Below are 24,436 nucleotides of genomic sequence, written 5' to 3'. Positions count from 1 at the left end.
ACATCAACTTAAATAAAATGCATCCATGTGTGTGCGCAAGCATGTGTATGTACATACATCCCCCAGAGATGTTAGGTAGACATGTTATTTACTGAATTTGGTCTTTGAATCACAGCTACTGAGATCAGCATGGGAATCTTATCAGCATTAGGGTTCTGGTAAAACAGACATCTGCTTAGATTGAAACTTTTACCAACCATAAAATATGAATCCAGGTGCTTGAATTAAGGAGAGTAAGCAGAAGGTTACTCAGAGCAGTTCCTTCAACACAGTCAGGTGCATCAATTGTTATAGTCCAGTCCTACTTGTGTTGCCTTTGCTGCTGCTGCTGCTGAGCTCTGGTGTTTGAGGAGTGTTTGGAGCACTCCAAAATATGTTGGGTCAGTTTCTCCTGTGGCAGTTCTTTTCTACCTCAAGAGGAGCAGTTGGCAAGTTTAAACAAAGGGACTAGGAACTTGTTAAGCCTGCTGTGGTGGCTGTGGGTTGAGTTCAGTCTATGTATAAGTGCACAACAAGGGAAAACCATATACTGAAAGCTATGATATACATTCATGGAATTCAGTCATAAGCTTACAGCAATGCAATAGCGTCAGTGAGCCTCAAAGCTTTTCAAGTACTACTGTGGACCTTTGTAATTCAGTTAAAATTTTGCATTTTTCCTGAATCTTGTGCACAGTTGCAGTACTTTTGATTGGGACTGACAGATAATGATCATAATATACAGGCAGGTCTATGCATAATAGTGACATTTGCTATTTTTACTAGGCTGGCTCTGAACTACCTGATCAATTATTGTATTTCAAAGTAATTTATTTAGGACTTTCTAATCTTGATTACGTTGCTGCTTCCAATAGCAACAAAAGCAGTCTTCTATAGACTCCACTCCTTCAGGTGTTTTATCTTTTGAATTGCTGCACAAATAATTCTAGCCATTAAAAAAACCAAACATGGAAAACCAGCAAAACACAAAACCAAACAACGCAGCTATATTCATTTCAGTGTTTATTGCAGTGGACTACTATAGATAGCATTGTCTTCAATGGGATTATTCAGAACATGATAATGTGTGTATACATACATGCATACTTTTGTGAGTGTGCATGTCTGTAGGGTTCTTCATCCTAACAACTGGATAATCCAAAATCCATTTATAAGCTGTGCTTGCTTTCTTACAAAAGCAGTTTAAAATAGATTAGGGGCTGATAATCAGAATATATTTTAACATATCTTTTAATCTACTCTCAAGTGGATTAAAGTACCTTTTATATGATTAAAATAGTTTTACAATTCAAAGATAATTACACAAGTATTTTACTTCATGTTTTAAAATATATGTAACTTGATTATTTTTCAACAAATTATTTACCTTTAGGGTATCAGCATAGAAAACACAACCAATTATTAGACCAATTCCTTGCATGTGCTTATCAGACATTAATAATACACTAAATAAATTGAGAGTATCTTTCTCTGCACAGTATTTTACTCTATGAACTGAAAATGAATATGTTATCTTGTATAGTAAGATTGATTAACAGGGCTAAGTGAATAGATCATTTGGATTTATTGTTCTCTTATCAAAACAATAAACATATTTAAATTGAACATGCTGTGAAGTTCACATTCTCTTGGTACTTCCTAGTTAATTGACAGGAGTATCACAGCAGTCTTCTCTTCTGAGGAATGACCCTTACCCTGTGAATAGATTTATGGAAGCAATAGGATTACTCTGAGATAAGTAGTTACCCAGTGTAAGGAAGATGAAGAGCTCTGTATCCCATACATGTTTGGTTGGCTCATGGCTGAGTCCTGAGAAGCTCTGATGTGGCTAGGAGAAGGAAAAGACAGCCTCCTCATCCCCTTTCTGAATGCCCTGCGGGGAACTGATCAGAATGGCTTTCTTCTGAGAAAAGGAGCGGGGCATGAGGGCAGGGATCTGTCTGCCTCTCACTGAGCCCCAGCCACTGCACTGAGCCAGCTGCATGGAGAAGAGTCTCCTGCAGCTCCACAGACAGTGGCAAATTGCATCTGCCCCCACCATCACAGTCATGGCTTTCTAGATAGGTTGATGTGATGGGTTCCCAGCCCAGTGTGAGGACAAAAATTAAAAAAGAGAATCACTGCATTTAACAGGGAATCACTGCATTATTGCTAATGCCTTTGGGATTCAGTGTAACAACATTAATCATGTCCTTTGCTATTCATGTATCTGTACTGTGTAATTCCTCAGGAATGCCATTGTTTTTTTGGCATTAATTAATGTTGACTGTTTGTTACAAAGTATCACCATAGAAGGGCTGTAATTATTCTGCTTCAGAAATAGGCTTCAGAGAATGGGACAGCTCTTTTAACTTTCATTCCGGCATGTGTAAAATCTCCCTTTAAATTGGAAGCAGTTCCGTGTTTGGGGATTCTGTATAACTGAGTAGGATATGAGAGAAGCCTTGTCTTCTCCCCTTCTGCTCTGAGAAGGTCCTATTCTAGTGAGAGGCAGTGAGCCTTTTAATGAAACTACCTTGACTGATTCATCACACATTGCTGTCTAAAACTCATCCCCTTTGTTTACACTTGTGGTTGTCTTTTGCGCAAACACTCCTACAGGAAATGTTCAGGATGAGTATTCCAACACCTGCCATGTAAAATAGGGACATTCCATTCTGCTCAGCAAAAAGAAAAACGAGTTGCAAATAGACAGAAACTTTGGGTGAAGGATGCAACTTGTGAAGGTGCATGAGATACTCCACAGAAGAGTAGGAGAAGCGTTAGGAGGTGCCAGAGGATTGTTGTGCTTTACAAAATACTAGCATAGAAATAGAGCAGAAAGAGGAAAATAGGCAAGTTAAAAAAAAAACCCAGAAATGTATAAAACCTGTGTGATAGTACAAATTTAGGGTCTATTGTAGTTTGCAAGGCTCTGTACTCTGTTATTTTTATTTGATGACACAACTGAGTATATTTGTGGCTTCCACTGAATTACTCTCTTTGGTATTAGGAACTCCTATCACTCTAATGACGGACAACCTTCTTAAAGGTTTTTCTTTCTTCACATTGTAGCCAGTAGAGGAAAAGCATGAGCTTCACAGAGCAAGCACACAGTCATAAGTGTATGTTACCTCAGGGTGCATGTATTCTCTGAAGATATATTACTCTTGGTGTTTTCCTTCAGGTTGCATCTCACTTTGTTCCCCTTTACCAAGACAAAACCTAGCATTCATACTTCACCATGGCTGGGGGGTTAGCCTACTCCAGCAGTCAGACTCCCATCCAGGCACTCACTGACTTCTTCCACCTCAGCTATAGAAAGTAGAGAGGAACAAGGAGCACGAAAACTCATAGGCCGGGATAAGAGAGAAGGATTGCTTACCAAGTACCATCATGGGCAAAATAGATTTATCCTGAGGAAAATGAACTTAGTCTAATGCCAGTCAAGATAGATACTTGCTAGTTCAAGCAGTGGGCAAAAAAAGAACAGGTATTCAAGGAATACCTCCTCATGCCTTTTTCCAGGCTGTATGTCACTTCTGAATCTTCCCAGCCCCAGCAGCACAGCAGCAGCTCCTGTGTCCTGCTCCTTCCTCCTCATGCTTTGTGCCTGCTGTGCCCTAGGTCATCTCCACAGGCTGCAGTTCCCTCAGGAGTGTCTGCCATGTGGATAACTGCTCCACCCTGGGCTGCTTTCTCTTTCTCCTTTCACTTTTCTTCCTCCTCTCTCACCTTGGTGTTTCCTGTGTAGTTTCTCACTCTCTTTGTTCTCTTCTCCTCTTGCCCTGCAGCCTTTTCTGCCCTTGAACCTATCTTCTTGGAGGCACCACAGTCCTGGCTGGGTCCATGGGAGCTGGCTGGAGCTGAGCGTGTCTGGCAGGGCACAGCCCCTGCTGTCCCCTGGTGTCCCCTGGCTGAGCCCCTGCAGTCCTGGCTGCTGGTCCTAGGCTCTGACGCTGAGACCAGCTCCATGGTTTCTTTTGTCTTTGAGTCGATACTTGAATGTTTTGGTTGACAGCCATGCCATCCTCTTTTGAGTTAGCCAGGCAGAGTCCTCCAGAGAATCTTGGCAGGTCTTAAACAAGTGGAGAGTTGCTGCAGATAATGGACAGGTATTTTTCCTGGGAGTCAAGATGGTAGGTGACTCTTAAAGGATCAGAGTGGTATTTGAAAGCCAACAGCTTGGAAGGGATTTATGGATCAGATGCTGAAGAGGTTTAAGAGGGGTCAGTGAAGCATAGAGTCAAGAGAGGGGCTAGGACAAGGTGGAGACGAAAATGTAGAGGAAATCAGGGCTTTCTGTTCCTGCTGCCTGAGTCAGGAAATGTGAGCCATGAGTACTGCCTTTGGCAGAGGCAGCAGAAGCAGCTGCTCAGCCTAGCCCAAGCCCAGCCCCATCATCACTGATGACACAGAAAGAGTATGCAGGATATTTTTCTGAGTATTATTGAGATTCATGACATAATATGGAGTAGCTTGAAAATTTCATCAGAATTTGGTCCTGGCATTCGGAGTTGATAAATTCAATAAATGTCAGACTGAGCAATCATCATCAATACCTTATATGGTGGAACAAGCAGAGATGAAGCATTTCCATAACAAATTTGACTCCTATTTTCATTATGATACTTTTAAAAAATTAAAACTACATATTTTCCTCTAAAGAAGTTGTACTTGTTCATTGCATCCCAAAATAGTTTGCAATTTTCAGTTTTCAGTTGAGTTACAGGTGAATATTTTAAATTTGCGCATAGATGGCATTGAAAATGTAACCTGAAAAAGAAAAAAAAAGTAAACCTGTGATTGTCTGAAAGTGGGATAATATGTGCATCTATCTTCAACCTGAGCAACAGCTAACTATCATAGGTTTTGTGATGGCAGAAATCTCTAATCTGAAACAACAGGCACATTCTGTGTCTCTGTTTGCAAACACACAATATCCAAAGAGCACTGATAAATATCAATAGAGGTTTGATCATGACTCATTAGAGCTTGTTCCAAAGGTTTTTGTTTGTTGCATAGAATTGATAATTTTTCTATTAGCTTTTGAAATGTGATTGTCCCTGTAATTCTGAAGTGTGGTATGCCTATCTACCACAGAAAATTTCTCAGGGAAAAACAGACATGGAAAAAACTAATCCTTGAGGCACATGAAGACTCTCCTGCAGTTATTTCTAAAACTTGGTAATTGAGGTAATACTGGGTATTCGTCACTAATAAAAATGGATGCATTTCCGTTAGATGAGTGAAATTAACCTGATTTAATTAGGTAGTGATCTGGCTTGTGCATGTTTACAGCCTTTATCCAATTTGCTAGGAAAGGTTAGTATCTTCTGATATTAGTTACAGTGTCAAAGAAAGCAGATCCCAGACCCTGCCTTATGTTTCTTGCAAGTGGCTGACCAAGTGAATGAAATCATTTTCCAAAAGCAAGGCCTGATGGTTTTTGACTGGGTTTGCGTGCATCACAAAATTTTAAGCTGCTGCATTTGATATTCTTTATTTAAAGTTCATAATAATAAGCCTATGTTGTGATTTTGGCTTCTGCTCTAACTTGCTGAGCATTTAAAAACAGGGAATCACAAATAGCAGTCTTTCTACATCCAAGTGCCCTTTTTTACACACACAAAACTTTGAGTTGTTCTTCCAGATAATTTTGAACTGAAATCTCTTAATGCTGATCATAGAAATTAATGAGTGTAATCAACAGTCCAGCCTGAATACTGGAAAACAGTTTATATGGACTAACCCTGAATTTCCTGGAAGAGGAGATATGGCACTTTTTTCCCTCCAGTTGCTCTTCTTCTTTCTAACACCTTTTAAATTTACACTTTCCCGGTTCACTTTTCTGCAGCATGTTTTATTTTTTGTGTGTGAAGAGGACTTCTGTAAATGATAGTCATTTTTTGAGTCCTGTGGGTAGAGAGAAAGATATACCAGTCCCCATTTTCAAGTATTTTCTTTTTTTTACCTGTGGGTGGTAGAAAACTCTGAATTTAGAACCTGAAGACATTGATTGAATCTTGAAATGAGCAGAGCAGAATTTTGTTATGCTGAGCTTGAGGAAGAGAGTTGAAACAAAACCAGCATCAGTTGTTGGAAAAAATATTCTTGATATGTTTGGTAACTGCCTGAATGAGTTTACAAATGAATGGGATACATAAATGTCACCAGAAAGGGACTTGCCAAGGTCTACTGACTAATACTTCAGTTCTTTAAATAATTTTCTTATTTGATACTATGTCAACATGGAATAAAAAAGAAAAAAATTTTCCTAAATTCAGTGAAACGACCAAGTTCATATTTAAAATAACCATATGCCTAAATGTTGTTGGCATGTTCTTCGTGTCTGCAAGACTGATCCAAAGACTTTTGGGATTTGGTAAGAAAATGGCACAGAGTGACCAGATATTGCATACATTAATTCTGCTGATGACTGAAACCTGCAGAGCTGTAGCCCAAGTTCTTACAAATTTCTGAACTGCAAAAAAAACTGTATAAATACAGTTTGTGTATTTATTTTAAAGTCCAAACCGTATTATACCAGTTGCCAAAATTATCAGTTCCCAGTTTTTTTCTGGGGAAGCAAAGGAAATAAAAGGCATCAGCTAGCAGGAAATGGAGTTCACCTCCTTCCTTCAGAGGTGATAATAATTTAATACTGTCAGAGCATCCATAATTTCATGGTAAAATCTCCATAATTGGGGTCTTTAAATAAAAGCTGATTGCATTATGAGCTGGCTGTATACAGAAATGGCCTTGTTTTATCAGAGGTCAGGTGAGAGCTTCCAAACTTAATATCTGTGTATTATGTAATACTTTCTATATAAATAATCAGGAAACATTACAAGAAAGGAATCATTTTGTATTAAATTACTTAGCAATATCTCTTAAGCCTACCTTAAAAATGCATCCAACTTAACCAATATTATCAGGCCGAATGTTTTGAGCTATTTTTATACCCATGTTCAGATATAATTCCTTTCAGTAGTGTGCTTTGAATGTTTACTTGCAACATCCCCAAGTCCACAGAGAAGAACAAAAGCAACCAACCTCAAGTTATCCTTCCCCCCTTTTTCATTCCATGCCCTTCTCCAAGATGATTTTGGTTGCTAACAACAGGATTGGAGGACACCCTGCTGCATGGTTTATGGAAAAGGCATATGTCACCAGCATACACAGAACTGCAGTTTCATGAGCTCAAGCCAATTGCATGCAGAAAATATACTTCTTTCTCCATTTGTTTTCTTTCTTATTGCAGCATCTTCTTGTAACTGCCTGTTCCGCAAATATAATTTTCAAGTTGACAGTATCCTTCTAATTTGGAATGCAGGGGATTTCTAGTATTTGGTTTTGAGTCTGCTGGTTCATTCTTTTCACATTACTAAGATTGTCAAAACATGAGTAAGATAAAATATTTTCTTCAGCTGTGGAAATGTCATGGAAGATTGTATTTGAACTATAACAAAACAGAAAGAAGAATCAGAATTATGATTATTACACTGTTTTAGTGCTAAATTTTCATCTAAAGATAATTTCTGTCCTATTCAGTAAATTCTATATAACAAGTTTTGCCAAGTGAACTTTTCCCCCCTATAATATTAAATAAAACTAAATTTGCCATTTAAGCAGTTTTTCTCTTTGAAACAGGTCATTGTGCCTGTTAAAACGAATTACAAAAACGCACTTCACCATGGATGGGCAGAACATAAGCTGGTGAGAATACAAAGTGGCATGTGGTTTAAAGTTAAGAACAAAAACTGCTATGTATTTTTCTTAGTTGGACAGCATTCTTTTGAAGTTGTCCAGGGATTTAGAAATATACTTTAGCTGTTTTTTAAAGTATATTGATTAATCTTTATACTACTGTTAATCAACCTCTGATAATTCAACTAGAAACCATACATTAAGTTGATAAAGACATTGGTTCAATTCCATTAATTCTAGCAACATCCTGTCCATTTTATATTAATAATTGGTTTTATGTCCTGTGCACGTATTTAAGTCAATGTTTATTAAATTATTTTTTCAGATTACGACAGGGGATTTACTTGTTTGCCTGCCACCTTGTCTTGATAACTGCATATTGATTTCTTCTTTATATATAGGATATGATGCTTCAGCTGTTTCGGGGACTGGATTTTCTGCATTCTCATCGTGTGGTGCATCGGGATCTGAAACCCCAGAATATCCTTGTAACCAGCAACGGGCAGATAAAGCTAGCTGACTTCGGCCTCGCACGAATCTACAGTTTTCAGATGGCTCTTACCTCAGTGGTGAGTTTTTGAAGGCTTTTATTTTTCTGTTGGCATAGCAGTGTAAACCATGTCTGCAACTGAAGTTACTTGTGTCTCTGAAAACAATTGTTTTCCAGCCAGGATTGAACTGGGGGTGATTACCTTGCAATCAGGTAATCGGTTATTGACTACTGGCTCTAATTCCATCATGATTACAGAGGGATAAGTATGTGTTAGTTTTCTGAAACTCCCATCTGTTAAACTTGTGTAGTGATACTGTCTTCCTGCATAAATTAAGTCAGACAGGTATGGTTAAAGTTTCTGAAGTATCCATTTTGAGATAAAGCTCTTGCTGAGTCCCAGCTATTTTGCCTGTAAAAAAACCACAGATACTTGTGAAAATGCCACACCATCTGATTTTCCACCTCTGTGAATATGCATTCAGTGCTTCCTTCCATATGTTACTGAACTATTCCAAATAGGGTTGTGCTGGAGAAAGCTCAAGTGGACCTGGGAGCCAAAATCACAGCTGTTTCCCAAGCCAGCTCTTAAAGAGGACCCCAAGTGTCACCAGGTCTCCTGCCGCTGTTGCCCCTCTCCCACCAGCTCTCTTGGTTGTCCTTGGCTCAGACATGAGCTCACTTTTAGATTTAGCTCTCTCCTCCATTAATGCTGGAGAAACCCTGCCAGCTCCTTGCTTTTTGACCCCATTTCCACGCTTGCTGGCCCTGCCCCCAGAATCAGCTGCTGTAGCTTGGCACAGCATCTCTGGAGCATATTGAGGAGCTGCCATGCTGTGTGCATGTTGGGTATCTCTAGGGTTTGTTGCCTGCTCATGATTTTTTTGTTTTCTTTTTCTATTCTGAGTATCCCAACTGCCGTGACAGTAACTTTCATAATAAAGACAGAAAAGGCAGAACTGCTGAAAAGAGAAACTGAAAGGATCCACTTTGCATTTTACACCACACTGTAAAAATTACCTGGCTCATGTTGATAAGAATTCGTTCTCATGGTTAGTTTGTGCAAGGGTCTTTCCATTGCCATGTGATGTAACTGTGGCCATCTGGCTTCAGAGTGAACGAAGACAGGAAGCAGCAGAAAATTACATCATCTTGCAGAACATAGGGAAAAATCCTTGTCACATAAAACAGATGTAAACCTGTGTTTTAGGGCTAATTTTTTTCATTGTCTGTACGATGTAGTCCAGTCCAAAGGCAAAAGAATCTGGCTGGGAAGATTGGTAGTGTAACTCAAAGCAGAAGAAAAGAACCGAAAGGTTCTTCCTGAATTGCTCTTATTTTGCTTTCCAGCTACCAGTCAGTAGCAGCTTCAGTGAGTGTTTCTGTTGATGCATAAAATCATTTAAGCTAAAATTGCAGAATGCCTCAAGGTTTGCAGAAGGACATTTTTGAAAAGTTCTGCATGGAATGGGGAAAAAACACCTACAGAACTGAGCAGGAGTTTTTCCATGACCATGTAACCTTCTTAGGAAGGAAGTTTAAAACACCCAGAAATCTACCACAGCAAAAGAGAAGGCGAGAAGGCTGCCAGGATTGCTTTGTAAAGTATGTGCATTTGCTCAAATATTTAATACTTGCCTGCTAGAAGTCATGTGTTAATACCCATGAGCTGGTACTCTTGGTGCTACTGTGAACAAGAGATGTTCGGCCTAAGGGATTATCCACATTAAAGTTTGTACTATGCTCAGATAAGCATCCAAGTGTCATTTCAGCTAAGCTAAAGAGTATTAAAATAGTTGAATTATTCTGTGATCAGTGATAAATCAAGTATATGTGCATAGATGTAAGTTAAAAAAAGGCAAAACCAGCTATGACATTGGTATTCTTAAGTTAAAAAATTATTAGTTCCAAAGTTAGTTAAAAGTTAATAAGTATTTTAAAACAGTTTTCAACATCTTCAAAATAAACTTGTGTCTGAGTACATAGCAAACTATAGGAGTGTGTTGCTTAGATGTGATAAATCTGGTATGGTTTTAAATGTCAGTCTTCATTGCTCCTACAAAGTGATTGCAGGTTAGAAACTTGTATTAAATGTGTTTTCGCTGTCAATTTTCCTTTTCTGATTTTAACTTCCACCTTTGCCTAGCTGCTTAGGTGTGCAAATGCTGCTTTGTTTTTACCTCTGTTTTTACCATTGAAACCTAGTAGAAGAAACACAGCTAAACAAAGCAGGTCCAACCCCCTAAACTTCTGTTTTTTAAACATAAAGACATTCTTGACTTTACTATCACAAAAATAGTCTAAATTGCAGATATTCATCAGACAGGGAGTAAACTTTCATGGGCTTCAGCTAGACCAGCTTGTTTTGAAGCATTTGCAGAAAAAAATTATTGCATTATAAAAGACAGAATATACGTATATCAATTAATAAAAGTCAAAGCTTGCAAAGATTGCTTTGGATAGTGATAGTGCAGACAGCCCGGTGATAAAAGACTATCACTGTGATCAATACAAGGGCTCTGCAGCGTTTCCTTCAGAGGAGAAGCTTGCTGCAAGATAAACTACAAGAATCATCTTTTGAAGTATCAGACCATTCCCAAGATGCATCCTCATTCATTGCTCACAAAGAAACTCTTCAGATGGGACAAAAAGAGCTTGCCATGAAAGTAGCCCAGTAAAAACTGATCCAGCCCAAGTGCTGTGGGTGCAGCAAGTGGTAACTTCAGAGCAGTCTCTCTCTAACAGCTGGTTATTTACACAATGCTGAAGAATCCTTCTGGCAGACTGGTAGTGCAGGCATATTGCTGTCATTTAAAGAAACCTCTTGATATTTCTGTCAGTGAATGAATGAATGAATGAATAAAAGATTGAAACTAAGGTTACCCGGGCTGGGGGGGCAGGGTGGAGATCACTGCTCCCAGCTGTGTTCAGCCTGAGAGCTGATACGAGGCTGAAATAACAGCGCTGGGAAGAATGAGGCTGGGCGGGGGTGTCTGAGCTGGTGGAGGGCAGGGCGTGCTTTTGGTTTCGTGCAAAGTTAGACTCTTTTTCAAGTGTTGGTCTTGGCCCTTGGGGAAATTTTGAATAGCCTTGTGATAACAGAGAAGCTCCATGGGACAGAGGAGGTAGATTGATGTGACTGTAATTTTAGAGTTGGATAGCAAAAGCTAATGAACTGTCACATTTTTCCTGGTGCAGAAAAATGGGTGCTCAGTTCTAATTTCCTCTGAGCAAAGGAGCAATTGGGTGTCTGGAAAATCTGAAGTTGTGTTATCAAAAAGGAATAATCCATTTATGTATTTCTGATGAGTTTTGACTGCATTGAAGAAAGGAAATGAACCTGAATCATGGCATACAGGAATGTTAAGTGAGATAAGTGCATGCAGTTGTGATCAGAGCATCTAGGTGGAGCTGGGGCTATCCAGCTCATAAAACGTGGCCTGTATCTTGAGGATCTTGAGTGAAACTGAAAAATGTTAGTGTTTGTAACACACTTATAATACTTTCTTTGAAAACATGTATGCTTTACCTTAGATGTCAGCACACTGAAGGGATTTTTTCCCCCATGAAATGCCAATAAAATTGGTTTATGTCTTCCTTTTTTGAAAAAACACCACTTGTTTTCAGATTTACCTAACACAGATGGAAGAATAGATCACTTTTTCTGCTGATGCTGTGAGTTGTTGAGTACTAGACCCAACTAAATACATTTTCTGAAAAGAGAGGACACAAAATATTCTGCAGTTATTTTCAGTAAATAATTTTAGATTATGCTAGTATTTTATTTGAGTATTTCTTCAGGATAAAAACTTTCCATCCATTTCTGGCAGTCACTTCAGCGCAAATGGTTTACATGTCACATCATGCAAGAACTTGGATTTCGTTTTGTTGGTATAGTAGCAAGGGAGCATAAAATAATTTTCACTAATGGGGCTTACTCTCTAAAAACAAATATGTAAGTTAGTTACTGCAACAAACCCAAAAAATGACAGAAGAACTCTCTTCCAAAAAGAAATGAGTACTTCTCTGTTTCCTTCCCACTGTTGCATTGTAGTTTTCCAGTAAATGCTCTCCATTAGTAAATAATCTAAATGTAAATGGTTGTCTGAGGCAATATGATTGATGAGAGCACAGACAAAATTTTTTTTTCTTTGCCTCGTTTTTTGTCATCTTTTTCCTCTTTTTAATGGCCACCTCTTCCAAGTCCTTTGCAGTGCAGCTTTAACCTGAGATCCATTGAGGATCCCTAAATGGACCTGATTCAGCAATCTATTTAAAGCTCCCAGTTGCCATCAGACATCAGAGGAGACCTATGGAAATTAAGCAACCACCTGCCACTGGTTAAACTAAGTGTAAAGAGTGTCTTAATGAAATCAGTACAAATCAGTACAGTGAGACTTGATTTTATCTCGTGCATGGTTCAAGAAGGTCATAACTCTTTCCCCTCTGACTGGTGGAAGTTGCACTGTTTTGATGTGCCCTTCCCTTCACTGTCGTGGGGAAGCATGTCACCTGAGGTCTGGGCCCTCATCTCCAGTTCTTTGGTTATGGTGCATTTGTCTAGTCCCTGAAAAGGAAAATGAGACACAGACAGGCATCCAGTGGATCAAAATAAGTGGGTTTAGGCTTTTCAGTGCTGCTGCTGGGAGTTTGTGGCTATTTAGAAGTGCAGTAAGATCAAAATTGTTGTCTTATTTAAGGAAAATCTCTCTTCCCTACTAATACACAGTTCTGCATGAAAAGTCTATGTCTGGCTTTGTGAAAAAATTAGTGAATTTTTCAGATATTTTAACATCTGGTGGGATCTTTATTGCATCCTCCCAACACCCTCTAGGAAGGTTATTTCCATCACATAAAATGAGTCATTTATCTCTGGAGTCATCTTAAGAACAAAAATCATTATCAGCATGTTGACTGTAAGGTCTGCAGATAACCAAACACATTTTAAGATATATTTATGATGCCTTGACTCAGATGAGATTTTCACTAAAAAAACCCAGATTTATATGAAAATAATGATGACAAAACAGATCATTCAATGTCACAATATTAATCAAAGGGCAGTATGGAAACACACATTAACAAAGTTAGGAAATTAGAAATTTCTTACTTATTTACATTATAATCATATAAGATAATTTTCAAAACCAACTTAATTTTTGTTGCTCATCAAAAGAACCTTTAAATTTTTAAGGCTTGTCTGGAAGAGTTGTGCTAGCTGCTCTCACAGAGTCAGAGGGTTTATAACAAGGTTGGTAACTTCTAGAGACATGTTCCGGAAATAATCTACAGGTGCTGTTTCACGGTGTAAGTAGATGTAACATTTCTACTGCTGCTGAAAGGGGGGCCCTGCTTTTGACTGCACACTTCCACCAGTTCCCTTTCTTTGGCATTACTGGTTGCTCCCTTGCAGTCTGACTGAAAATGAACCCTGTATAAAGTAGTTACTAATTTCTAGGTGGCTTAGTAGATGCAAATCATGGGCACAAGACTGAAAGCACTGAGACCCAGGGAGGGGGAGCAGAAGGATGGGGACATGCACTCCCTGGGCACCACCTTCTGAGATTGGTGGGGTCAGTTATGGAACCACGTCTGAAGCGTTCAGCTGAGGCCTCGAATAACTGAAGTAACTCAGAGGTGGAAATGTTTTTCAAAACCTCGCAGTTCATGCTGATTTACCCTGCTCTGAAGGTGTTAGATGAACCCGCCAGCTGGTTCATTTAAGGCTATTATTGTATCTGACTGTAACAAAACTTCTAAGGGCATCTGTATCAGTGTTTGAAGTGTTTTTTACCCCCACGGTGCCAAGACCTGCATTCGGCGCCCTGTGCTGTTCCTCTGCAGCTGATGCCAGGACTCACCCCTGAGACCTGTCAGGAATGCAGGGAATGCAGCCCTCTGCTCTGATTCAGACCCAGGTTTATCATGAACCACAAAAAGCCTATCTTTTAATCTTTCAAAGAAAGTAAATTATTTCACAGTAAACAAGCAAATTGGCTTCACATGAGAATATTTTCTGTGCCCTTTTCCAGAAAACCCCTTTCCAGAGCTGCAGAGATTAGAATATGTGATATGTGAGGACAGAGGTTGTCCACACTGAGCTGAGTTTTGCATGTTTTGCAACCCTGCAGCTGCACCAGTGCAAGCCTGCAGAATAAATTTACCTCATCCTGGTTAAAAAAAAAAAAACAAAAAAAACACGGAAAATAAGGGCAATTTTGAGCACAGTTTATATCAGAAAATATCAGAACAAAGGACGGAGGTTTCTGCTGGGCTGGACCAAAGGTTGACTATGTGCTCTATCAAAGGGTAATGTTTAAGAGAGGATGCTCAGGAGGGAGAGAAGATTAAGCTCTCAACAATCAGAAATGTAACAATTTCCAATTCTACAGCTTGTATCTAGATCATTGTCTAAAAAAATTACTGAAGTACCTATCTTTCATAAACTAATCTGCTTACTTTTTGAACCATTTCTACTTTGAGATGCTGTTTACTTCGGCACTGTGAGAAAAGCTTTTTGTTTTGTTTTAAATCTGACACCTGGTATTACTTAGGTTCCTCTTAATTCTGCTTTTCTGAAGCATTGCCTTTTCACCTCAGGGTGAAATTTGGTGTCATTTTGCAACAACACAGTTCCACTGGTGCAAGAAAAATGTACTCTGTGGAAATAGGCCTTCACATGTTGATGTTAAGATAAAATAGCATTCTCCTCTTCTCTTCTCTTCTCTTCTCTTCTCTTCTCTTCTCTTCTCTTCTCTTCTCTTCTCTTCTCTTCTCTTCTCTTCTCTTCTCTTCTCTTCTCTTCTCTTCTCTTTCACTTAAAAGGATACAGTAGATGTTAGTAATGGTACAGTACTGCATTAGACATTTCAAAGAAATACCTAGTGAACAGACTTTAGGATGTAGAACTGACTTTATAAGGAACAGGCCATGCTCAGTCTGCTAAAAAAATCAGGGCAGAGGTTGTAAAAGAGAGAAAGGAAGGGAGAAAATCACTACTGCCTATTTTCTCTATGTTATAAAAGAGCATCCTGCTTTTGTGTGACCATACTTCTGTCTCCTGTTTTCAGATGTAAAAATATGTGGTGCATTTCCCCCACCCAGTGATTTACATCTTCTTTGTACTATTTTTCCGTTGATTTAAGTGGCTCTGTTTTTACATCTACTCCCAGAGATAATTGAGTGGGCTGGATTGTAAAAACAATTTGATTGTTTGACAAGGTCTCTCCCTGTGTATTTACAAAACTGTTCCCACATAATTTCAAACCATCCTGAAACACTAAAATACAGCCTGAGGTTATGTTCTTATCAGAGCACACAGAATAAGCAGGCATGGGCCTGTTTGGTACTTGAATGTGAGACATCCAAAGCGAGAGGAGCAGACCAAGCAGCAAACTGTCCTTGGAGCTCCTGCTGCTCCAGAGTGAAGGCAGGTGTCCGTACAGTGCTGACAGAAATGCTCTTAGGGCTTAATGTGTAATAAAAATGAGTTGTTGGCACTTTTTTGTAGTGGCAGGGAAGTAACTGTAAATGTTCTCTTCAGGCTGGCCAAAGTCCTGCTCTAGGAGGCTTTTCTAATTGAGAATTCCCTTGTACAGGTACAGCCCAGGAAATTCCTCTTAGCCTAACAATATTTAGTACTTGTTCAGCATTGCTGGTGTGGAATTCTTGAGCTCAGAAGAAGAGCTGAGAAATCATCTAGTCCAGTGAAGCAAGTAAGATTGTTCTCTGTTGCATTTGTAATGTTTTGCCCATAACTTTAATGTGCCCAGAAATAGGGTTTTCATCACTTCCCATGGGAGTCTTTTCAAAAGCCTCTATATAATCACTTTCAGATCACTTTTTCCTTGATGTCCAGCCTTCAATGTCCCATTCTTAATTTAACTCCATGATATTCCTTGTTATTGTAGGCTAAATGGTAGCAGATGACCAGTGCCTTGTATTTGCCTTAAAGAGGTCAGTTATCTATAGATGTAATACATTCATCCTTGCAAAATGTGGTGAGATAAGTAATTTGATAAATAGTGGAAGTGTATTAGCCTTAGATTTTCCAGATTTCAGTAAATTACAGGTCGCCAAAGAACTCAACTAGATTTCTCTAGATTTCCCATTTTCAGCATTTCAGTGGATAAATCCAGAGGAAGATGGGTTACACTAAAAGATTTACTGAGCTACAAGAATAATTCCTCAGCTTTGGGACCTTACAAATGGCTTGGTAGCAAGCTGCAGAGGTCATATATGGACTATGAGTTATCATTTAGATGCAGGAAAAGAGCATATGAAAATGTAGACTGTTACATGTAGGATAATTAATAAGAAATAATAAAATACTGATGCAACAATGCAAATTAGTTGATCAGACCTCATCTAGAATACTGTAAGCTGCTCAGTTTCTCTGTGGCTGAGAGATGTTTTTGGACAGGATTAGTCATGGGGAAGGACAGATTTCTGTGTAACAATCAAGGGACACTCTGTCAGACAAGGAGAATCTGAATTACTTTAACAGAATGAATCATAACAGTAAATGCAATTGATGCCTAAAAATGTCATCAAGGACCCAGATAGTGAAAGCATGTTAAAAAAACCAGTGATGGCATGAGAACTAGTTAGTTTAAAGTAACTTATATAACTTCAAATAAATAACCTTTGTCAGGAAGTTAGAAATCAAATAGGGATATTCTGAAACATCCTACAGAAGGGCCACTGCAGGGAAGAAATATAAATAACTTTGAGAGGGAGCATGGCAAATTTCTGTGATGCAAGTTGGCAAAATTTAATAACTGTGGTAGTCTGTTCCAGTTCCAAATCTCTGTATTTGCCCCTTCAAGATTTGATGTGCGTTATATAGCCAGCTTTTTCAGAAATGTACCTCATGAGCTCCACTCGTCATGGAAAAAGCCATCAGCAGGCCAGAGGGATTGGCGTAAATGTCAGAGCCAAATTCATTTTCCAAAGAAAGAACTCATGAAACTCTTTTAAGATGAGACAGAGCAAATAATGGAGATAGTCTTCAAAACCAGAGGAGGCTTACAATTTAAATATGGGCTATGAAAGAACAAAAACTTAAAATGAGGTGTAAAAGAGAGACCCTTCACTAAAGAAGCAAAAATACAACCTGAAAGTTTCACAGGTAGGGATGAAAGATGATCTGAAAGCAAGAATTGAATCCCTGTTGGGACAGCAAGTTGAAAAAATTCCAGATGGAATGGGAAATCCGGTTACAATGTTCCCCACCTGGAAATGGAATGATCTTGGCAAGTCATATCAATAAATGACAACCAACCTGGTCAGACCTTCCATGAAACCAGGGATGCCAGAAAAGCTTGGATAAACTTGGAAGTCATTAAAAAAAAACAACCTTCAGAAAGGACATGAGCAGAAAAATCAGCACACACAAGTAAGCAGGAGCATAGACTACTGTGGAAGTAAACACCTGCACTAAAAATGAACCCATCAGAAGATTGTTTATAATTTTGTTACTTTTTGTGCATCCTGTAGACTCACATTTTCCCAGCTTAAATAATAGAAATGCCTAGTGAAGATCCCAGGGAAGCTCATTTCAGCATTGTACACTATATGTATGGTGAGAAAAAGGAACAGAAGGGAGACTTCTGGTAACTTTTCTAAGCAGCCCGGCTCTGTCAGCACTTGAGCATCTATACTTGGCCTCAGCTGCTCAGGTCCACTATAAGGCCATGATATAAAATGTCAAGGACAGCCATCAGTTCAAGCAGGATTGGGTACTGAAAGCTTCAGAGAGGAGGAAGAGAGAAACACCCAAGGGCACTTGGATTCTTATGACACACAGATACCACAGAGGCTGACAGTGATGGGGCTTTATAGTCAAGCTAAAGCAGAGAAGCCAGAAGGACTCTGGGGATTTGTAAGATTTGCCATGGAGATGGAATGTTTTCTTATTGAAAGGAATCAGAAGATGATACAGTTAGAATCTGCTTCTCTGAAACTCCGGAACAGTTATATGTTTAAAAGACAATGGAAAAAGAGATTCTGATCAGATAAACTACATTTCCTTGTAAGTAGTAAAAATACTAGTGTTTATAAAAAAGGAAGAAGTCATATAAGTGCCAAGAATAAGAAATAATTCAGTGAAATAGAAGTGTCATAAAGGTGACTGCAGAATGCTTTTCAAAAGTACAAAACCAGCCAGGACATCTTACTGTATATCAAGAACTCCCAATATAGTTCAGTAAATTACACCTGACTGGATGCCAGACCTCGGAGGTACAAGCAAGGGTTTGAGTTTTTGTTTAGGTCTGTCAGAGGAGTGGTAGTAGTTGAAACTGGTCTAATAAAATGCATAACTGCTTCTATGAAATATGCAAAACTGTAATAGATTAGTTACTGAATGAGATGTGCTAAAAAATTGTGAGATTTGTTAAAGGAGATTTGAATAAACAAGGAGATTTGAAGATAAAACTTACGAGGGTTCTAAAATGCACAAAGTTGTTGTCTACTGCAGAAGTCTGTAGAATTCAAGTGTGAATCAGAACAGCTAAAGGACCAGATAAATTAACCATTGCATTGGATTTTGCTCTTTCTGTAATAAATGCAAGGAAAACTTGTTCTACAGATGCACTCTATGAAAATACGCATTGAACTTGTGATCAGCATGGAAGAGCTGATCTGTGGATAATTCGTTTGCAGTCAGCAAGCTGTTCTACTCTCCAGGGCAACTATCGTAATGACATCGGCATCTTGGTAGTAGCTTTCCAGTAAAGAAGAAAAAATAATTAAAAAATGGAATGACTGCATACTATTTGAAGACTCAGTACATTTTTGCTTTTAAAGTTAAGAGTGATTTGAAGCAGGCTCAGAGTTTTCATCATTTACTGGGCCCTAGTGACAAAGAACAGATGATAAAAAGCCAAAACAAACCAGCATTAAGAAACATGAGCAATTAATCTACTAAGCACAGAAACAGGAGAAAACTGATGCAAAAAAAGGAGGGAAAACAACCTGCAAGTTCATGCTGATTGAGTTCTGAGGTCATGTTGTGGATTTAAACGAGGAATAATGAGAGTAGGGACTCTGTGCTTAGGAAGCAGGAGATATTTTTTGATTTAACAGTGATATAGGTTGTACCGTGTGGGCCCTAAATGCAAGATTGTAACCATGGAAACCTGCCATGTCAACAGCTATTTCATTGTTCACTGGCAGGAAAGAAGAAATAAGTTTTGAAGAAATATGTAGAGAAAGATATGTGCTTTCAGCTAGTTCTTGGGTTTTACCCTTAGCTGTGATTCAGAAATGACTGCATCATATTTTTTATGGCTGTTATCATCCAAAATTAATCCCCTTATCTTACAAGAATTGTTTATTGCAGTGAGTAAATAGTACCCTTAATGCTGTACTACTTCCTTTTCACCTTAACTGTTCTAAGTATGTAGTGTCAAGCAAGTCCAAAGCATGGGGAAAAAAAGCTCACTATCAAAAAAACTAGGAGGCAATTCAGAGCAGGAGTTCTTTGGCTGGGACAGAAACAGTTGAGTAGGTAGTGGAAAAGACAGTCCACAGTATTTTTTTCTCCTGTACTGCACAGATTCTTCTGCTATACTTAGGGTAAATGACTTGGGTTTGGAAGAAGCCTTTTTAACAGCGTTATTCCTAACACAAAGGATCTGAAAAAGCATATATTCTGTTCTGTAGAACAAGGGGAAGAATGCTTAGTGGACGATGAAATGCTTCCAAAAGAGATCTTTGACTTGGCACACAGAATTTGTGACTGGGGGAGTTTCCACTGAAGACAAGAAACTTGCAGCTCTACAGAACTGTCAGCTCCACAGCCACTCACCTGTACTGGACATTAGAGAACATTTATTTATGCATTTCAACATTGCAAAATTATTTGAGCTGAAAAACTGTGTAAGTTAGCAAGAGTCAGAGTTTTTAATTTTCGGTTTTAGAAATAGTTCTTAAGAGTTCTTCTCCCTTCACCTGTTACTTTTCAAAACTCTTTCAGAGCTGTTTCAGTTCATATTGCTTACAAATCCTGAGCTTACAGTTCCATGGAAGTATTGACTCAGAAATGCTACAAGTTTGGATGATATTCCTATCTTTACACCACTCAGCAAAATCCAGACATTTAATTAGTGTTATGTGAATCTCTACAGTATCTTCCCTGTCATTTGTATGAGAGAAAGTTTGAGGACAGGACAGATTAAGCACCTTGGTGAAGTTCTGATTGCAAGTGCAACATTAAGTGGAACCATGAAAAATACATTGGCAAAAAAAAAATACATCCTCAAAAGATTTTTATATTCTCTTTTCATGTAGTTTACAGAAGGATGGATGTGTATGGCTTATCCACTGGGGCAGCTGGAATGAACCTCTGCTCTATGAGAAGCTTCCGGACAAGAGCATTATGATACCTGAGATGAAAAGTTTTCTGGCATGTGGAATTTAAAATCATCTTTGGATAGCCCAGTGATGTTAGCAGATGATAGCAGTCTGTTAAAGATGAGATACAGACTACAAGAAGTGTGGAGAAACATCAGGTGATAACTGCAGGTATCAGCGAAAGAAAAATTCAGCTATGCTTCTTAAACTGTTCCACATTTTTGGACTGGGAAATCCCTTTTTGACCTAGAGGAAGAGTTTCATTTAGTGGAGGGCGCAGAGAACTTGGAAAACAAGTGCAGAACGTGTACACCGTGGTTGTACAGCCACTAAGCAGCCTCCCAAAAGCCAGATCCAACCTGCGACTGTTTCGCTGAGAGCCGCAGGGCAGCGCACAGCTGCTGATGTGCTTGGAGCTCAGAGTGGGGAAACCCATCATGCTCAATGGCAGTGGCAGGCAAGTTTTTGAGACAGCTGAAGGTACGCAAAGCAAGGAACCAGGAGGCCTGTCAGTAGCAGACATTGTAATGAGTTCATTCTTCAGTAGTTACAGGATCCCAGGCAAGCGACACACAAACATAAGAGAAAACCTATGTCAAGAATCTGCAGTTTTGAAGGTTTTCATACAAAACAAACGTTTAGCTGTGTACCTTTGTACACCAGCACAAAAGGGATTGGAATCATCATCTAATACTCATTCTGATAGCATATAGAAGTCATTGAACTTATAGTGTGCCTCAACATTCATTTTGTATAGGTACGAGCTAATAATTTACATTTACGTCATTTACACTGCATGGACCACAATTTGCCTTACAGGAATCAGATGATGAGCTTTCCTCTTTTTGAGGAAATATTGGTGGAAGGAGCAATGGGAAGCAGTGCACAAATGCAGACACTAAAGTCACAGACATCAACAGGAAAATATACAGCAAAATGCTGAGAAAGCTGAGAGCTTTTGGGTGGAGTACTTGAAATAAGTCCTAGAGGAAAACTATATCCTCCTGTTTGATTTTTTCAGGAAAACAGGACTTTCTACACCGTTTTTATTAAATAAAACATGCATGACTTCCATCATCATTTTACATCTTCTTATCCCTCCTCATCTATACTGTAAAAATGACTAAGTTGCCTATTTTGATTAAATTTTCAGGCAAAAGATACTATAAATTAATACAGCCTGAGGATGTTGTGTCTTTGAAAAACAGGGGAAGTTTTGTATATGTATACATTGTGAAAAGTCATATAGGAGAGATTTTAAATTTTTTTTTATTAGTCGGGGGAGAGGGGTGTGAATATTTAAGGTGCTCTGTTGGAATCAAATTATAATTGAGCACACTTTCCTGTATTATGTTTTAACCCCTTCAGTGTGAATATTTGAGTTCATTTCTTCTAATATACTATAAGAATAATATCTACTTCTTATGTCCATCTGAGGCAGAGGAGTTTTGGCTACCTTGTAAGTGCATTACTAATCACTTCAAAGAATGTGTTCCACCATTGGTGCTATATTTCCATTGACAGTACATCTCAGAAAAAAAGATGCAGCTGATGCCTTTTAACCTTGTTTTATTTGTATGTACATCTTTCCACACAATTCTTCAAAGTTTGCTTCATACTGTAAGGTCAGAAACAATCAGTTAATTCTTAAAATGCAAAAGAAGATGACTGGAAAATTTGAAATTCTTGCTGTGAAGTTTAGTATGCTGGGTTGATCTGGGTGCCATGATACATTAAGAAAAAACACATCTCTGCTCACTGTAGCGTCTAAACAGAAGGCATCAGAGGCAGATATATATCTTCTTAATGTAATGGTGTTCACCTTAATTTTGTTTACATATTTATATTCTTGCTCCATTAAGTGAAAACTAGCTTGCAAACATCGCTTAAAAGTTGAAAATACTTTACTGGTTTATATTTTCTTATGGTTGTTGCAGTAAGTCACATATAAATCAGCAAGGCTTCAATGAGCTAAGCCAATTTATAAGGCAAATAAGAAGGCCTGTCTTTAAATCAACAGTGAATTTTGCATTTGGTTAATTTTTTTAATATTTAGAATTTTTACTTACAATTCTTTTAGTTTCTTTTACTGTCTGATGGTGCTCAGACAGTATTGCTTTGGAATGAGTAAAACGATTTAAGTTAATAAAAGCACAGCTGGCATTGTAGATTGATAGATTTAAGTTATTTGGGACACTGAAGATATCGTGCACCTTATGTAATTTAATCACTAGAATAATTAAGTAAGGAGGGGCCTCTGCATGGTATCAGTTCTTGTGGGAAAATATGCTTCATTGACTTACTGGCACTGTTTTGGAATGTGGCATTTAAAAGTACCTTTTTACAGTGGGAAAGAATTTGGTCAAGAATAAACAGTCTGACCTTGTTAAATGGACCAAAGTTACTACATAACTTAGTTTTGGAAAACTAGTTTTCACCAATCCATGAAAAAAAAAATCAGTGTATGAAAATTGCAGCTGGATTTTATAGAGAAAAAATTACATTTATTGAACAGAGTGGGGAAAATCCCCCCTGTATTTCCAATATGGACTTCCCTGATTTTTTGGAAGTTGACTTTGAGGTTTAAACATGGTTTGAGCTGTGATTTCAGAGGACATTAAAAGCACTTTACATTGAAAAATATCATACAATGAAGCCAGATGAATTCAAGTCATTTACGGACTAAGTAAATAAATTTCAACAGAAATCAAGGCCATTTGTATTACTATCAGTCTCCAAAAATGTAGAAACTTTGAGTTTGTAGGAAATCTGTATTTATGTTATGAACTAAGTCTTAAACACAAAGCTTGGTATTTGCAGATATAGTTATTTGACTACCAAGGACCCTTTGATGCAAATGAAAAAGAAAATTATGCCAGTTTGGTTTTAGTTTCACATTTTGCTGATGGGAAACTGACATGGTAAACCAGTACAATAATCCTGAATCTCCATGCTATGAAATCCTAGCTTCCATGCAGTTGATGGAAAACATCCTTTTAACTTCACTGTGGCCAGGATCTCATTCCAGGTCTTCATATTCTGTTTGAAAAGTACAAACACATTCTGTGAACAAATATTCAAGCTGCTTTGTAGGAGTGGAGTATACAAAGAACAACAAGGACTTCGGGACATGGTGTTGGTATAAGGGCTTATCCAGTCCATGGTTTTGGCCACAGAATTCTCATTGGTACTTCACAGGACACAACCCCCTTTTTCTTTTTGACATGACGGTGACAAGTTAACATATTAAAACTCTTAAAGCCTGGCTAGTGATCCATTTTTTAATGCAGAAGAGAATGAAAAATCTTACAATGGCTCAGGAATGGGAAATAACATTGAAAGACATTGTTGAATAGTACTTTTGAGTGCATAATTTAAAACTGTAGTAGCCAGTTGAGAATTATTGCTGCATAAAGATGAAAATGTATCCATAACTTCAGTTATCAGCAAAACTACTGAGAGCTATATTTCCATGATATAAAATGAAATTTGGTGCAAGCAGTAATAGATGCAACTGTTGAAAAGCAATTTACATAAAATGAGTGAATTTTAAAAAAACTAAATGTTTGCATCAGGTAAATTCAGATCAAAAGTTAGAATGTGTATACATTGGGTTTTGACAAGTTTAAATAAAGAATCTGTATTAATCCAGAAAAGAAGAAAGTCTGTCTCAATGTAAAGACTGTTTTCAGTTTTTATAGTCAATGTAAACATCTGAAGTTAGCCTGAGTTTCCTGAATTCTGTCTCGCTCTACTTTGTGTTTACAACATCAGCTATATATTTACCCTGCAGAGATTTTTTGAGGCCCTCGAGGGGGTGGAGTTCCCACCCTGCTGTGAGGAGGCTCTGTGTATTTTCTATGTATAGTCACATGTGACATCGCCTTCTGCACTGCTGCA

At 38.3% G+C, this 24,436-nt stretch overlaps 1 protein-coding gene across 4 annotated transcripts in view; it reads left to right on the top strand.

Moving 5' to 3' along the window:
• The window catches only part of CDK6 (cyclin dependent kinase 6), a 137,433-nt gene that overhangs the window by 48,934 nt on the left and 64,063 nt on the right, over window positions 1-24,436 (top strand). For all 4 annotated transcript variants that reach the window (XM_074536029.1, XM_074536041.1, XM_074536033.1 and 1 more), the window contains exon 4: window positions 8,091-8,258. In XM_074536029.1, the coding sequence (XP_074392130.1) occupies window positions 8,091-8,258 (168 nt within the window). The remainder of the gene's footprint in view (window positions 1-8,090; window positions 8,259-24,436) is intronic.

This window comes from Zonotrichia albicollis, chromosome 1, assembly GCF_047830755.1.
Source record: "Zonotrichia albicollis isolate bZonAlb1 chromosome 1, bZonAlb1.hap1, whole genome shotgun sequence".
NCBI classification, from domain to species: domain Eukaryota; kingdom Metazoa; phylum Chordata; class Aves; order Passeriformes; family Passerellidae; genus Zonotrichia; species Zonotrichia albicollis.
Note: the sequence above shows the minus strand (reverse complement) of the source record. Positions and strands in the feature narration are given on the sequence as shown.